At 44.6% G+C, this 14,785-nt stretch overlaps 1 protein-coding gene across 1 annotated transcript in view; it reads left to right on the top strand.

Moving 5' to 3' along the window:
* The window catches only part of LOC125739860 (uncharacterized), a 409,273-nt gene that overhangs the window by 211,436 nt on the left and 183,052 nt on the right, over window positions 1-14,785 (top strand). The window contains exon 10 of the mRNA XM_049010379.1: window positions 9,947-9,988. Within this exon, the coding sequence (XP_048866336.1) occupies window positions 9,947-9,988 (42 nt within the window). The remainder of the gene's footprint in view (window positions 1-9,946; window positions 9,989-14,785) is intronic.

Here is a 14,785-nt window from a genome sequence, read left to right as displayed (position 1 = left end):
CTACAAGTGTCTGAGCAGCAGATCCAAGAAAAGACACACAGGAGTCATCAAGCCTTCCCACAGTCCATAAGCGGCACAGGCAGACCTTGTCACCAACAAGGACGGGTCATGTTGCTTTTGCTTCAACTATCAACCATTGAATGAGGTGACAAGGAGGGACTCCTATGTGCTTCCATGCATCACTGGGTCAACATGGTTCAGCTCCTTAGACCTCCGGAGTGGCTACTGGCAGGTCGAACTGTCCCCAGTAAACCACCCTAAGACCGTGTTCACCATCGGTCACAGGCTATGACACTTCTGGTCAGTTTCATTCAGCTCCTGTAACAGCCTGGTCACCTTCGAGAGGCTAATGGCGGCGAATGTCCCAGCTCACCTGGACCTAATGCATCATCAACACTGTTGATCTTCTGCTCCACGCCGCTGATTTTGCCTGGACATTGCAGAACTTAAAGACAGTGTTTGCAGGGACCCTCTGCGCAGGGTTGTGGCTGAACCCCCGGAAGTGCTCCCTCCTCCAGTGCATGATGCTCTTCCAGGTCCACATCATCAGAGGGAGGGCGTGGACACCGACCCGCAGAAGACAGCAGCTGTGTGAGACTGGCCCCCTGCACAGACTATAGCAGAGCTGCACAGCTTCCTGGGGTTAGTGTCATATTACCAACACTTTGTTAAGGACTTCGCCAGCATGGCAAACACAATGCACTGTCTACAGAAAAGGGAAGTGGTTTGCGTGGACAGATGTCTGAGCTGCAGCTTTAAACCAGCTCTGTGTGACGCTCACCGATGTTCCCTCATCTCCTTGTCATTCTGGACATGGACGTTAGCAACAAAGGGCTAGATGCTATGCTATCACAGGCAGGACCGTGAAGGTGAGTGTGAAGTGGCATATTTTAGCTAAATGCTAAATAGGTAGGAGTGCAAGTATCGTGCAACCTGAAGGGAGCTGCTATCTGTGGAGCAGGTCTGCAAGAACTTCCGTCTGTACCTCAGTGGCCAGTGGTTCTGGTTGTAGAAGGACCACAAATCGCTTGGGTGGCTCCTGAGTTTCTGGCACTCAGAAGGACAGCTGGTCTGTTGGTTGGAGGTAATGGCAGAGTTTGAGTTTGAGGTCCAACATCACCCTGGGAAGCTGCATGGAAACGTGGACACTCTGTCTCACTGACCCTGCAGCAGCTCACAGTGCAGGACAACCAGGCCACCACCAAGACTTCATTTGCCAGCAGATCGTCACAGACCAGCACAGCAGCCCCATGCTGGCCAGGGTGAGGGAGTAGCTGGATGAAGGAGGGTGACTGGGTCGGGAGGTGATATCAGCCTCCGGTCCAGAGAACAAGGCCTACCACACCCAGTGGGGCACCCTGAGGAACACGAGGGCCTGCTGTTAAGCCGCAGGTGATCGCTGGATGGTGCAGGGGAGTAGCTGCTGGTGCCCCAGAGCCTGTGTAACCCAGTGTCTGGTTCTTTTGTTTAGGTAAAGTGTATATGATTAATCTTATTTGTATAATTTTGGGGAGGATGTAGCAGATACTGAACTAGCAGCACAGAGGCTACAACATGATTTTGAATTAGTAGCTGGGCTGATACCTGGCAGCTGAAATTTTACGTTGATAAATGTAAGGTAATCCATGTAGGGAGCAGAAATATAAAGTACAGATATTTTATGAGTTCCACTGAAATAAAGGTAGCTGATTAACAGAAAGACCTCAGTGTGTGTGAGAGACTTCAGTTGTATATCTTGATGCTTCCATGTCCCCCTCTATGATTCCTGGTCTTAGAGGAATGTCTTATGATGAGAGGTTAGCTGAGCTGAATCTGTTTAGCCTTGAGCAAAGGAGACTAAGGGGGGGCATGATCCAGGTATATAAGATTCTTATAGGTCTGGATGCTGTTCAACCAAATGGCTACTTCAGTGTTAGCCATATGTGGAAATTAGCGAGAGAACTGAATTTGAGAAAGCACTTCTTCACAGAGCGTGTAGTTAGAGTATGGAATAGTCTTCCTGTTAGTGTAGTGCAAGCTAAAACCTTTGGTTCCTTTAAATCAGAGTTAGATAAGATTTTAACATCTCTGAGCTATTAGTTAAGTTCTCCCCAAACGAGCTTGATGGGCCGAATGGCCTCCTCTCGTTTGTAAATTTCTTATGTACTGAGCTGACACATGCTCTGCATCATTTGTGTTTTATGTTCTTTTCATTGCTTGTTAAATATAATTTAATAACTTATTCATTTAATATGTGCCAATGGGAGTAATCCCATGAATCCCCGCTAAGGTCTGGGATCGACCCAGGAGATACGGGATACGTGGGAGAAGTGATAAGACTGCATGTCTTCCTTCCACACTCTCAGCAAGCTTACTGCTGAAGCTACTAAATTCCAGAGTACATCTGCGAGTAGAGAGAGAGCTTTTCGATTCACGGCGGTGAGGGACCGAGTGCCTGACGAGTCACTTGCTCCGGCTCCAGGACGATAGAGAGAGCAGTCAGATCAGGCTACAATTTTTCTTTAGTTTAATTATTTGCCAGCTTAGGTTTTTCAGTGGGCAATAATGGAGTGTGAACTATTGTAGCTACTGTTTACATTGTATATATTTTGTCTTATAAATATTTTTTTTTTATTTTAGCATTTCTCTAGTGAAGTTGTTAAATTTAACTGCATCGTTTTATATAGTGTAGTTGTTGAATAAGGTGACAAAAGTATTTAGGGTGGCATGTTAGCCCTGCGTTAGTTTTGAAGGGAACATATAGCCTACAGACAGACACCATTGTGAACTCAGTCCCCCATCAAGTGATTAACTTGGGCCCAGCAAAAGGCCTGAAGGGGGCGCTACACCTGTGCTCTCTCATGCTGAGGTCAGTGCACGGAGCCGTCGGGGCCGGGCAGTACGGCGTAAAGAAGATGCTGAGGAAGCTGTGGCAGCGCTTCACCTGGCCGGCTGCCAGCAGGACGCCCAGATGTTCCTGCATTGCTGTGCTGCATGTGCGGCTCAGAGGGGTCCTAGCTGGCAGTGCCAGTCTGCCCTCCAGCTGTACCTAGGGGAGCATGTGGGGGTCGATGTCCTGGGCCCCTTTCCCCACACTGAGGCTGGGAATCACTACATTCTTGTGGTCATGGACTACTTCACAACGTGGGCTGAGGGTCACATGGTTCCAGAGCAGAGTGTGACCTGACCACCATGGCAGAAAACAGCTGTAGGAGCTTCGGGCTTCAGAGCAGCTGTACAGCATCCAGGGGAGAAGCTTCAAGGTGCTGCTGTTCTGTGAGGTCAGCTGGCTGCTAGGGATTGTGAAGACCCCTCCACCCCCCCCCCCCCCCCCCTCCCCCACCCCCATCAGCAGAGTGACAGGCTGGTGAAGAGGCTGAATTGCATCCCAGCTCCCAATGTCAACTGTAGTGTTAATGTTAATTGTTGTGATTATCATTGTTTGGGCCACCATGTGTAGTGAGAGTAGCTGGGACCCTCAGCACAGTGGCCTGTGTCTGTGTGCTGTGAGTATATATGGCATAAATCAGTACCTGTCTGTGACTCTTTATTATCACTGGGATCACCATGTCTGGTATCTGTGCCACAAAAGGATAATATTCTGCTAAATGAAGTACTGTAACCTACAGTGGACTGACTTTTTATTAATGTGTATAAATGGTGTAAGAGGGAGTGAGAGTTAATCAGCTGGGTAATTTTCATACTGCAGGTGCAAATAACTGTAAATCAGCAATGGAGGTTTCTGCAGGCTAATTTTATTTTAAATGATCAGTTAATCATCTATTTCACTTTTATTTTATTAAATACAAAAGTAAATACAAAATTATAAAAAAACAATTTTCAATATTCTGCAGAGTAAAGTACTGCAATTTACAGTAGACTAGTACTGACTTCATGAATATGTGTATAAATGGTGTAAGAGGGAGTGAGAGTTAATCAGCTTGGTAATTTTCATACTGTCCCTGCAGGTGTGTCCACACTGAACACGGTGTCTGTACAGAGAGGAGGATCTGTCACCATCCCATGTTTCTATGACAACATATATAAAAAACATGAGAAATACTGGTGCAATGGGAGTGACTGGAGTTCATGTACTCCCATAGTACGTACTGACTCTCCAAAGAAAAGTGGTGAAGTGTCAATCAGAGATGATCCTGACCAGCGAGTCTTCAATGTGACTATGAACAATCTGACAACTGGGGACTCTGGTACCTACTGGTGTGGTGTGGAGATCAGCAGAGGTTCAGCTGTGGGAAGACGGGTTTACCTGTCAGTCACTGAGGGTAAGATGTCTGTACTGTAGACTGTAGCCAATGAGATACACAGTATGTAACATGTCATTCAATCAGAATGTAAGGACATTAACACAAACATCCATTTTCCAAAGTGCTTATCCTACGGGGTCACGGGGGGTCCGGAGCCTATCCCGGAAGCAATGGGCATGAGGCAGGGAACAACCCATGATGGGGGGGCAGCCCATCGCAGGACACACTCACACACCAGTCACTCACATGCGCACTCCTACGGCCAATTTAGCAACTCCAATTAGCCTCAGCATGTCTTTGGATGTCTATACTGCAGACTGTAGCCAATGAGATGCACAGTATGTAACATGTCATTCAGTCAGAAAGGAAGGACATTAACAGAAACACAGGAGAAAATATTTTAATATATAAGAGGGACCAAAATTTTTATTTTGATAAACAGTATAAATGGCACCTGGGAGAAATAACAGTGTCAGTTTAAATGTGCTACTTCAGGGGGTTAAATATGATAAGTAACATGTTATGAAATATCCTTTAGTTTGTTTATTTAATTTAATTTAAAATTAATTCATGAATTTCATTGAAAAGCGTAAATATGCAAATAAACATGCTGTAAAAGGGCTTCAGTTTGGCTTGTTACTGATGTTTGACATATACATTTAAAGTTATTTGACTGCAAACCAGCAAAGGAGGTTTTTGCAGGTTAATCTTATACAAATGAAACCATTAATAATTTATTACACTGCTTAACCTTTACAAATTCAGTGATAGTAAATACAATGATTAATCAAAACAAACTTTAATATTCAAATTCAGAAATGGAAGTAATGTACTGTAACCTACAGTAGACGGATACTGACTTTATGAATATGTGTATAAATGGTGTAAGAGGGAGTGAGAGTTAATCAGCTGGGTAATTTTCATACTGTCCCTGCAGGTGTGTCCACACTGAACACGGTGTCTGTACAGAGAGAAGGATCTGTCACCATCCCATGTTTCTATGACAACATGTATCAACAACATGAGAAATACTGGTGCAATGGGAGTGACTGGAGTTCATGTACTCCCATAGTACGCAGTGACTCTCCACAGAAAAGTGGTGAAGTGTCAATCAGAGATGATCCTGACCAGCGAGTCTTCAATGTGACCATGAACAAGCTGACAACTGGGGACTCTGGTTACTACTGGTGTGGTGTGGAGATCAGCAGAGGTTCAGCTGTGGGAACACGGGTTTACCTGTCAGTCACTGAGGGTAAGATGTCTGTACTGCAGACTGTAGCCAATGAGATGCACATTATGTAACATGTCATTCAGGTAGAAAGGAAGGACATTAACACAAACACAGGAGAAAATATTTTAGAAAACATTATATTTAAATATTTTAAAGCTTCATTGGGGACTTCCAGGTTGAGCATGAAGTGAGCTGATATAATTTTTAATACTTTGCTTGACCTGCATTCTCTTTGACCTGTAAATAAAAGTAGAAGAGATACAAATATCAAGGGGGGGGCACCTTCAATTTGATTTGATTCAGTTGTATGAGGAATCATATACGTTTTTCGTTATGTAATGGCTAAGATTTACCTCAGCTGGGGAAGAAGATACAGCTTTTCGGGTTAAATGTTCTTTCTTGTCCTTATAAGGAGATGGGGGGGGATGTTCTGGGTGTTACCATGGCAGCGTCTCCTTTTCAGTGTTATGAAGGGACCAGACTTATTTTTCATTGCATGTGCTCACATGCAGTCTGTACCCTTGCAGTGTTTTGGGTCACAGGCTGTGAATGTCTTTTATTATGGCTAACATGGTTGTTGCTATAGGAGCCATCCTGTGAAGTTTATATCTTGGAAAGTAAAGGGGCTTAATGGACGTAGTACTAGGGATGGGAATTGAGAACCAAATTGTCCAAAGCATCAGAATCGTGCGCCTCTGAGCTTATCACTTCCTTTATGAATGCCAGTGTTACACCATATTTTGTGGCTGTCACAATGTGTGACTCCAGGGGGCGCAGTTTCACATATTACTGGGAATGAACACAAGGTTCCTGTTCATGTTCACAAGCCCTCTGTGAAAAATAAATTAACACGTCAAATAAAAAAATCAGAAATAAGAGAAGAAAATTGAAAAGAATAACTATCATTGTCAGGATCCTGTGCGTGAATGGGTGATCATTCAGGCAGGCGAGTAAGCAAGGAGCAGGCAGGCAGGCAAAGCACGGGGTAAACTGGGGATTTATTAGGTACGGGATGGGCAGGACAAAACAGTGGCTCGAACATCGACTAACATCAATGACAGACAATGAACTAAGGCAAAACAGGGACTGAAATAGACAAGACAGAGCAAAACAACAAGGTACAGCTGGGTACGATCGGGGAAGCAGACGTGGATAATCAGGGGGGCGTGGCACACAGGAGGATCGTATGAGCTGGGCATGACAACCATATCATTTTAACACATTAATTTGTTTGAAACATGCATATACATGGATATATTATAGCACAGTAGGTACCACAGGGCAGAGCGGCATATTGGACTGGCGCCAACCTTGTACATAGTTCAGGCTCAGTGTCTAATCCCCCAGCAAACAGCGGGTCACCTGGCAGTGTTGCTGGAGGGGGGAGCTGACGCTTCTCTCCTTGAGAGCAGGAGGACTGTGGGGCCCTAATTACCACACTGGAGCGGCAGTTTTTACATCCATATTTCTGCTACCGTCTCCAGTTCTCTCTTGTAAAACAGATTTTAATCTCAATGGGATTTTGTGGTTAAAAAAAGATAAATAAAATTGTAATTATCCCCACCCAAAGCCCTCAGTGAGCAAGCCAGAGGGGACAGTGGCAAGGATATTTTCTCCACTGGGATGTATAAAGTGTTAATTCAGTTGAATTCCATTTTATCTGTATATTGCATTTCCGCAAGATTACATCGCCTACATTATCCCTGCTCAAAGTCCAATGCCCCAGTGATCAAGTCAGAGCCAACAGTGGCAAGGAAAATCTCCCTAGAAGGAAGAAGCCTTGGGAGGAACCAGCCTCAAAGGGGGAGCCCATCCTCCAGGGGCGGCAGAGGAAGTCAAATGAGCAGGATGACAAAGTCTCAATTCACACAGACCAAATTTTCACATTTGAGTATTAAAGCGGGAGGCAGGCAGGTGCTGGTACTGCTTCTGATGGCAGGAGGAACAGTGGTACAGCAGCATGGCATGCAGGAGAGACACCTCAGATAGACGAGCAAGCAGGCAGGAAAAGACACTACAGGTAGTAGAGGCGTCTCCGACAACAGAATATCTTGATATTATGAGGTCTCCAGGCAGCACACTGCAGACCTGAAGCTGATGAAAACGTATCATCATGGATAAAAAGCACATTTGTATCGTCTAGCTCTAGCTAACTGCTCACTCCCAGATAGACCTATAGTGTGAGGTGCAGAGCTGGGTGCGAGTCAGTGCAGCACACTCCAGGAAGGGTAGAGGAAAGTGCAATTAGCCATCCATCCATTTTCCAAACCGCTTATCCTACTGGGTCGCGGGGGGGTCCAGAGCCTATCCCGGAAGCAATGGGCACGAGGCAGGGAACAACCCAGGATGGGGGGCCAGCCCATCGCAGGGCACACTCACACACCAGTCACTCACGCATGCACTCCTATGGACAATTTAGTAACTCCAATTAGCCTCAGCATGTTTTTGGACTGTGGGGGGAAACCGGAGTACCCGGAGGAAACCCCACGACGACATGGGGAGAACATGCAAACTCCGCACACATGTGACCCAGGCGGAGACTCGAACCCGGGTCCCAGGGGTGTGAGGCAACAGTGCTAACCACTGCACCATCATGCCGCCCTGCAATTAGCTAAAGTAGAGGAAATTAGAGGCAGTGCAGACAGTTAGGTGAGTGCAAGCATAAGGAGAGTCTCGTTTGGCTCTCAGCGGAGGCGGTCGCACTTCTCTCCCTCTCCCTCCCCTTATCTTCCCTGCTTCGCTCCTCTCGTCTCGTCTAGTCTACTGTCTTATACTTGAGAGACTCTCTCAGCCCTGCTCTCCAAATTACGAAAAACGATGGATTTGATCAGCTGGTCTCTCAACGCAATTGACACCATCTTCTCAACGAGAAGCCTGGGTTCGGGGGAACCTAACTGTCCAGCGGGAACGTACGCGGCTGGCTACACGATGGACGGATGGGAGCGGTGGAGGGTCGTGTGCCTGGCAGCTCTTTCCGTGGAGGACATTGAAGACATCTACCTATTCGGAACTATGATTACAGGTATTATGCTGATTGGATTAGGCATTGCCCTGGTTTATCAAAGATTGAAGAAGACGGTGACAGCCGCTCAAAGCCCCACTAGGCTGGCCGGAATGATTGATGGAGTGGGCAGAGCTGTTAGCACTCAGACTGTGAAACTGGATAACATCATGGAGAAGCTCACAGCTTTGCAAAACTTATTGGATGGCAGAGACCAGCGTGGACATTAGTGGAGCTGGAAATTACAGCTTCTCGTACGGAAACCCAAACAACCCTATTCTATCAGGTTTTGGCTCCCCCTAATCAGCACTGGCCTCGGCCAAGGCCGCTGCTGAACTAACAACTCCCCCAGAAGAACAAGGCAGTGAGACTCTCTTGCATTCCTCTCCCCCGATCCCAAGGACTTACCGCACCCTCCCCCCATCCAACGCCTTCGCCGCTTCATACCCCCAGCGTGAACAGACACTGTCAAATGTCTGTTGACCAGCGCCTCCATGGCTGCAGGACCGGATGGCTGTCTGTCTCTGCTGGACTACCTCCACCACCCCTTTTCCCTCACCCGTTGCGAGTCGTGTCATTTTTATGTTGTAAGGTGTAGTGATCATGTGCTTATGTTGCTGAGGTGTTTTTTTCGGTTCCCACAATGTCCTCCCCACTGGAGTACAGCCTGGGGGCTGTTTTTTTTTTTATTCTCCTCCTCTCTCCTCACGTTATTCTGTTTCTTTTCTTCTCTCTGTTTGCCCCTGTCTCCCGACTGGTCAACCCCCTACTGTGATGTTTGTGTATATGTATGGTCGGGTTGATGGCCAGTTTTTTTGCTGGTACTCGTAACTAGTGACATGGTATATTGCAACAGCAATAAAGGGTTTTCATCATCATCATCATCATTATCGAGAGTCAGTTTGACTCTGTTGCTGATGCTTGACCTTTACATGAAAATTAAATGACAATAGTCCGGAAAAGCAGGTTTTTTCAGGTAATTTTATTCTGAATAATGAGTTAATGTTTCATTACACTGTTTTGTTTTTGCAAATACAGAGTAAATAGAACATTTAATTAAAGAAATTTTAATATGCTGCAAATTGAAGCAGTGTAACCTACAGTAGACTGGTACTGACTCTGTGTTAATATGTGTATAAATGGTGTAAGAGGGAGTGAGAGTTAATCAGCTGGGTAATTTTCATACTGTCCCTGCAGGTGTGTCTACACTGAACATGGTGACTGTACAGAGAGGAGGATCTGTCACCATCCCATGTTTCTATAACAACATATATCAACAGCAGGTGAAATACTGGTGCAGAGGGAGTGACTGGAGTTCATGTACTCCCATAGTACGTACTGACTCTCTACAGACAAAGGGTGATGTGCCAATCAGAGATGATCCTGACCAGCGAGTCTTCAATGTGACCATGAACAATCTGACAGATGGGGACTCTGGTACCTACTGGTGTGGTGTGGAGATCAGCAGAGGTTCAGCTGTGGGAACACGGGTTTACCTGTCAGTCACTGAGGGTAAGATAAGATGATGAGATGCACAGTATGTAAAATATCATGCAGACAGAAAGGAAGGACATAAACACAAACACCGGAGAAAATACATTCAAAATCAACATTTGAAAACATAATTTACTGCCAGTTACTGATGTTTGATGGCATTAATTTCATGTGTCTCTAAGAATGTACAGAAAGATTAACTTACATATCAGAATTACCTCTAAGGGAGACATCCCATAATACAGCCTGATGACCTCATCAGATACAGGTTCTGCTCTTTATTAAATACATGAGTGTCTGATCTGCATGTTACACCTGGCAGCTGTACAGAGGCCTCAGGATTCACATATTTCTAGTTTATGACACATTTGTATAATATGACAAATATTACAGATCTGACTATTTTCTCAGTCAGACACCCAGTCAGATGTCTTTCATAAAACATCACAGGCATCAGTTACTGGAAACAGACAGACAGACATATTCATCTTACAGCCATTTATCATGTGTGCAATGTTCGGAAAATGTTACATGTAGGTTTTTACCGTCATACATCAAAAACTTTATTCCCTTCAGATTTCAGACATTTGTAGGGATTAATTGTTACTAAAGGTGTACAGACTGGGTGATTGTCTGCAGGTAGTTTCTAACTGCAGCAAAGGCCAATGTTACAGTTACACTCTGTAATATCTGACCCAGTTCCATCATAAATACATTATGATTTATTAATAACATTATTTATCTCACCTGCCCACTATCAGGGCCCTGGGATGTGGACACTTTGGTCACAGCCCTAATTTATTATTCTGCATCCAAACAGATATTTTACTGAATATTTCTGGTTATTCTTTTTCAGTTTTAGAAATGACCTTTCACAGTCTGTACTGGCTGACAGATGTGGCAGGGGTGCTGTAAAAGGGGGGGGGGGGGGGAGTTAAGATAATTTCTTGGACCCCTAAGTGACAGGCCTCTAAGACATTAGGAACATAATCGTATTGGTCTGGGCTGGGGGCCCAATCTGATATGCTTTCAGGGGCCCAAAATCTGTAGTGGCCCCCAGGAACAGGGACGTTTATATTTTATGTAACAATCCTTTCTCTTGTTTCCACTGCTGTCCATTCTTGGCAGATGATGAAGAAGGAGGGAATAATGAAAAACAGAGGTAAGCATCCAGCAGCACTTACAGCAGTGTGGGGTCCAGCTATGAGTGTCTCCCTGATCACACAGTGATGGGAAACTTCTGTTACTTTATGGGAACATTGTTTTTCTTTTATTCCTTAATCATAATTTCCCTGTGATGGCATCACATCCAGGTTGAGCCCCTGCTTTGTGCCCTATGCTGCTGGGGAAAGACTGCAGGCCAGTTTGGAAGATGGGTGGATGGATTGATTTTACAAAATAATATACCATGTTTTTAAATAACCATAGTAAAACACTCTAGCTATTTTTATATTCATTGTTAATGTCTCCTGTTCCTCACATGCAGCTTGTGTAATAGTACAGATGTGACTGAATCGTATTGCTATAAAGCATGTCAGACTTTACTGTTGAAATTCACAATCTTATTCAGCTCCTTTGTCCAGCTGGCTCTAGGAGTTGGAATCGTTAAGAAATTATTGATATCGGTGCCATCATTGATTCTTCTTATCGATGTTTCAGAAAAGGTGCCTGTAGGTTAAGGCACCGTAGTTAAAGTTACCCGTGACTATGGAGACCACGGAGCTTGCGCTCGGCAGAGAGGGGAACACATGCCGATCTTTAAATGTAATGCCGTGTTGGCAGCTTAAATGCTTAAGCTAGTGTTATATATACTAGTGTTATATATACTAGTGTTATATATACTAGTGTTACCACCCTTAGAGGTGACATCGGCTTTGCATTGGCTGCACACTGCACAATGGTCGTCCTTCTTTGTAAAGTGCTGCCATGCCCTGGACCGTTTCCTGCGCTTCATCATGTGGATTTCAGGTCGCAGCATCATTTTGCGCGACTCAAAAAGTCCGTATGAATCGGAGAGGGTCCAGCTGCAGACGCCTGTAGAGTGGAGCTCCACAGGAAACACGTGACCTCAACTCTGTGTTACACCGAATAGACCCTAACCTTAACCTTAACCCTAACCGGAGCTCCACTTTACGTCCTTAAAGATCACGTGTTTCCTGTGGAGGTGACGTATTTCCGGTGGAGCTCCACTCTACAGGCATCTGCAGCTAGACTCTCTTGATGAATCGTTAGAGGAATCAGGGGTGTATGATTCCGGTTTTTTGCAGCAATAAGATCCGGTTCCAAACCGGAAGCCATCACTTGCTGGCTCTGTATGTAGGACTGGGCTTATTGGTGCTGCTGTTGATGGCCATAATTCTAGATTCACTGCATTGTTCTTCAGGTGTAAATGTGATACGTGTGACTGACAGACACACTGATGTATTATATGTCTGACAGGTGGGAGCAGGTTCTGGATGCTGTACTGAAAGCTGGGACTGGTGTGTTTTATCTGATCTGCACCATCATCGCCATTCAGCTGCACTGGAGCTCCTGTAGAAAGAGGGGATCCAATCAGAGAGAAGCAGAGGGAGGAGCCAATACAAACCACGGGTCTTAAGAAATTCTGTTAAAATATACAAGCTTGTTTATCTTTTGTGCAGCCTCTTAGCACATAAAAATGAACAAACCTTAAGGCTGTATCAGCAGGGTCATGCTGTGCTTGTATGAAATGTGTCTTCATATACGTAACTCTGTTAATGTTATAGCCTTTTTTTGTGCATAAATCTCCCTGTTAGAGATTACTTTTTTTGGGGGGAGGGGGGGTGATTAATGGTTATGCTAACTGTAGTATAAGTAGTTTATAATAATTTACTCATTAGTGAAATTTTAAATTATTTATTCTGATTTAATTAATGATTGATATAGATATGGTTTACTGTGCATTTTGTATTTTCTGGGGTTATTAAAATTATTAAAAAGAAGTGAAAGTTTTTGTGGTTTTCAGCTCACGTTGCACTACCAGATCACACCAATCAGTGACCCTGTCAGAGAGTGATGTAACACAGGGCTGTCAATATCTGTCCCTGTTTCCCTCTTTGTCCAGCTGGTGTCGCTGGTCATTCCACTTTCTGTTCCCCTAGTCTTTTATGCTACACAGGTCCTAGTGTGTTCCACTGCTGCCTGGGCTGCTGTGTGGCTGAATGGGTTGAATGTTTAGCAGAAAACCAAGCATTTTCCCTGTCATGGGTTTGAGGCTCTCCAGAGCCCAGCTTCACTTTGTTTGACATTTTGAGTTTTTGTTTTTTTCCCATTGTTACCTTGCATTCTGGTTATTTCTGTATCGGATCTTGTTTTTGTTTGTGTCTGGTTATCTGCAGTAGTTTTGTAATTATTTCACCTGTGTTCCCTTTATCTCCAGTGTAGCCTTACTCCCTAGTGTGTAATTGATGGTGATTACCCTCACCTGTTCTTCATTGCCCACAGCCTCTCGTTTAGTTATAGCCCCCACCTGTCCTTTGTGGAAGCCCTCGTTATTATGTGTATTTAAGTGCCTGCCCCCACCCTGTTCCCGAGTCGGCCATTGTATTTGTTCCTGCGTGCGGCTGCTCACTCCCTGTCTTTCTCTGTGTTCTGCATTGTTTTATTCTGTGCTTCTCCCTGCTTTCATTCTTGTTTTCTACCTGCCTGTCTTTATACCCCTCATGCTTCCTTTTGTTTCTCTTTGTTTTGAGTTCAGATACAATAAAGTCCCTTGTTGTTTCTGTAAGCTGCAACATGGATCGTCCATCACTCCCCCATGCCACACTTACCAATTCTCTATAGAGGGGATGTAACCTATAGTACCCTACTCTCCCTAAACCGCTGCTTAGAGACTTGGTGCACATCTCAAAACATTGCCTTCATTTATAATTAGATTGAAGATTCAAGAGGTTTATTCGTCACATGCAGTCTCTGAGTCACCCTATTTGGCTGTGTAAAAATATAAGAAAAAATAAGTAAAAAGTAAAGTAGGAGTAAAAAAGAAAAATTCAAAATATAAATACATAAAAATTAGGATCTCTTCTGGGAACAGCCTGGATTTTATAAACGGGACGGTCTTCACCCTAATTGGGGAGGATCATTTATGTTATCCCAGAATGGCGAGTAAATTACCTGCCTGACTGAGAGCAGCACCCAGGCCTCAGCCTTGCCATCTTAAATCAAAGGCTGTTTATTCTCCCACCTTTAGATCATGTTCGGTCTTCACCCAGGTGCTCCGTCACACGGAAACTATTTAGGAACAGTTGAGTGAGTATAGGAAGGGTATTGTTAGACCAAGACTTAGATCTAAATGTTCCACTGGAGGCTTTTGTGTGGATAACTTAATATAAATGCCATTAATAAGACCGATTGAATCACAACATAAACCCACCATAAAATGTGCACTATTGAACATTCGCTCTTTGGGAAGTAAATCACTTTTTGTTAATGACATGGTGCTGGACACTGGTGCAGACCTGTGATTTTTAACTGAAACCTGACTGAGACACACAGACACTGTACCTCTTGTTGAAGCCTCACCTGATGGGTTTAGTTCTGTACAGAAACCACGCGGCTCTGGGCGCGGAGGCGGCCTGGCAGCTATTTTAACTCACTGTTGAAAACTGAACGCAAGATTATCAAGGATTTCACAACATTTGAAGCAATGATAATTCACATGGTGTCCGACCCGCCCATCTATATTCTTATAGTACACAGACCACCGGGATCATACACTTTGTTTCTGAGAGAATTCGGGGAACTTCCCTCTGACTTCATTGTTAACTATCGATTCCGGCCGACAGGAGGCCACTC

The sequence above is a fragment of the Brienomyrus brachyistius genome, chromosome 4 (genome assembly GCF_023856365.1).
Source record: "Brienomyrus brachyistius isolate T26 chromosome 4, BBRACH_0.4, whole genome shotgun sequence".
In the NCBI taxonomy this organism is placed as follows: Eukaryota; Metazoa; Chordata; class Actinopteri; order Osteoglossiformes; family Mormyridae; genus Brienomyrus; species Brienomyrus brachyistius.
The sequence above is the reverse complement of the archived record's forward strand: the minus strand, read 5'-3'. Positions and strand labels throughout refer to the sequence as shown.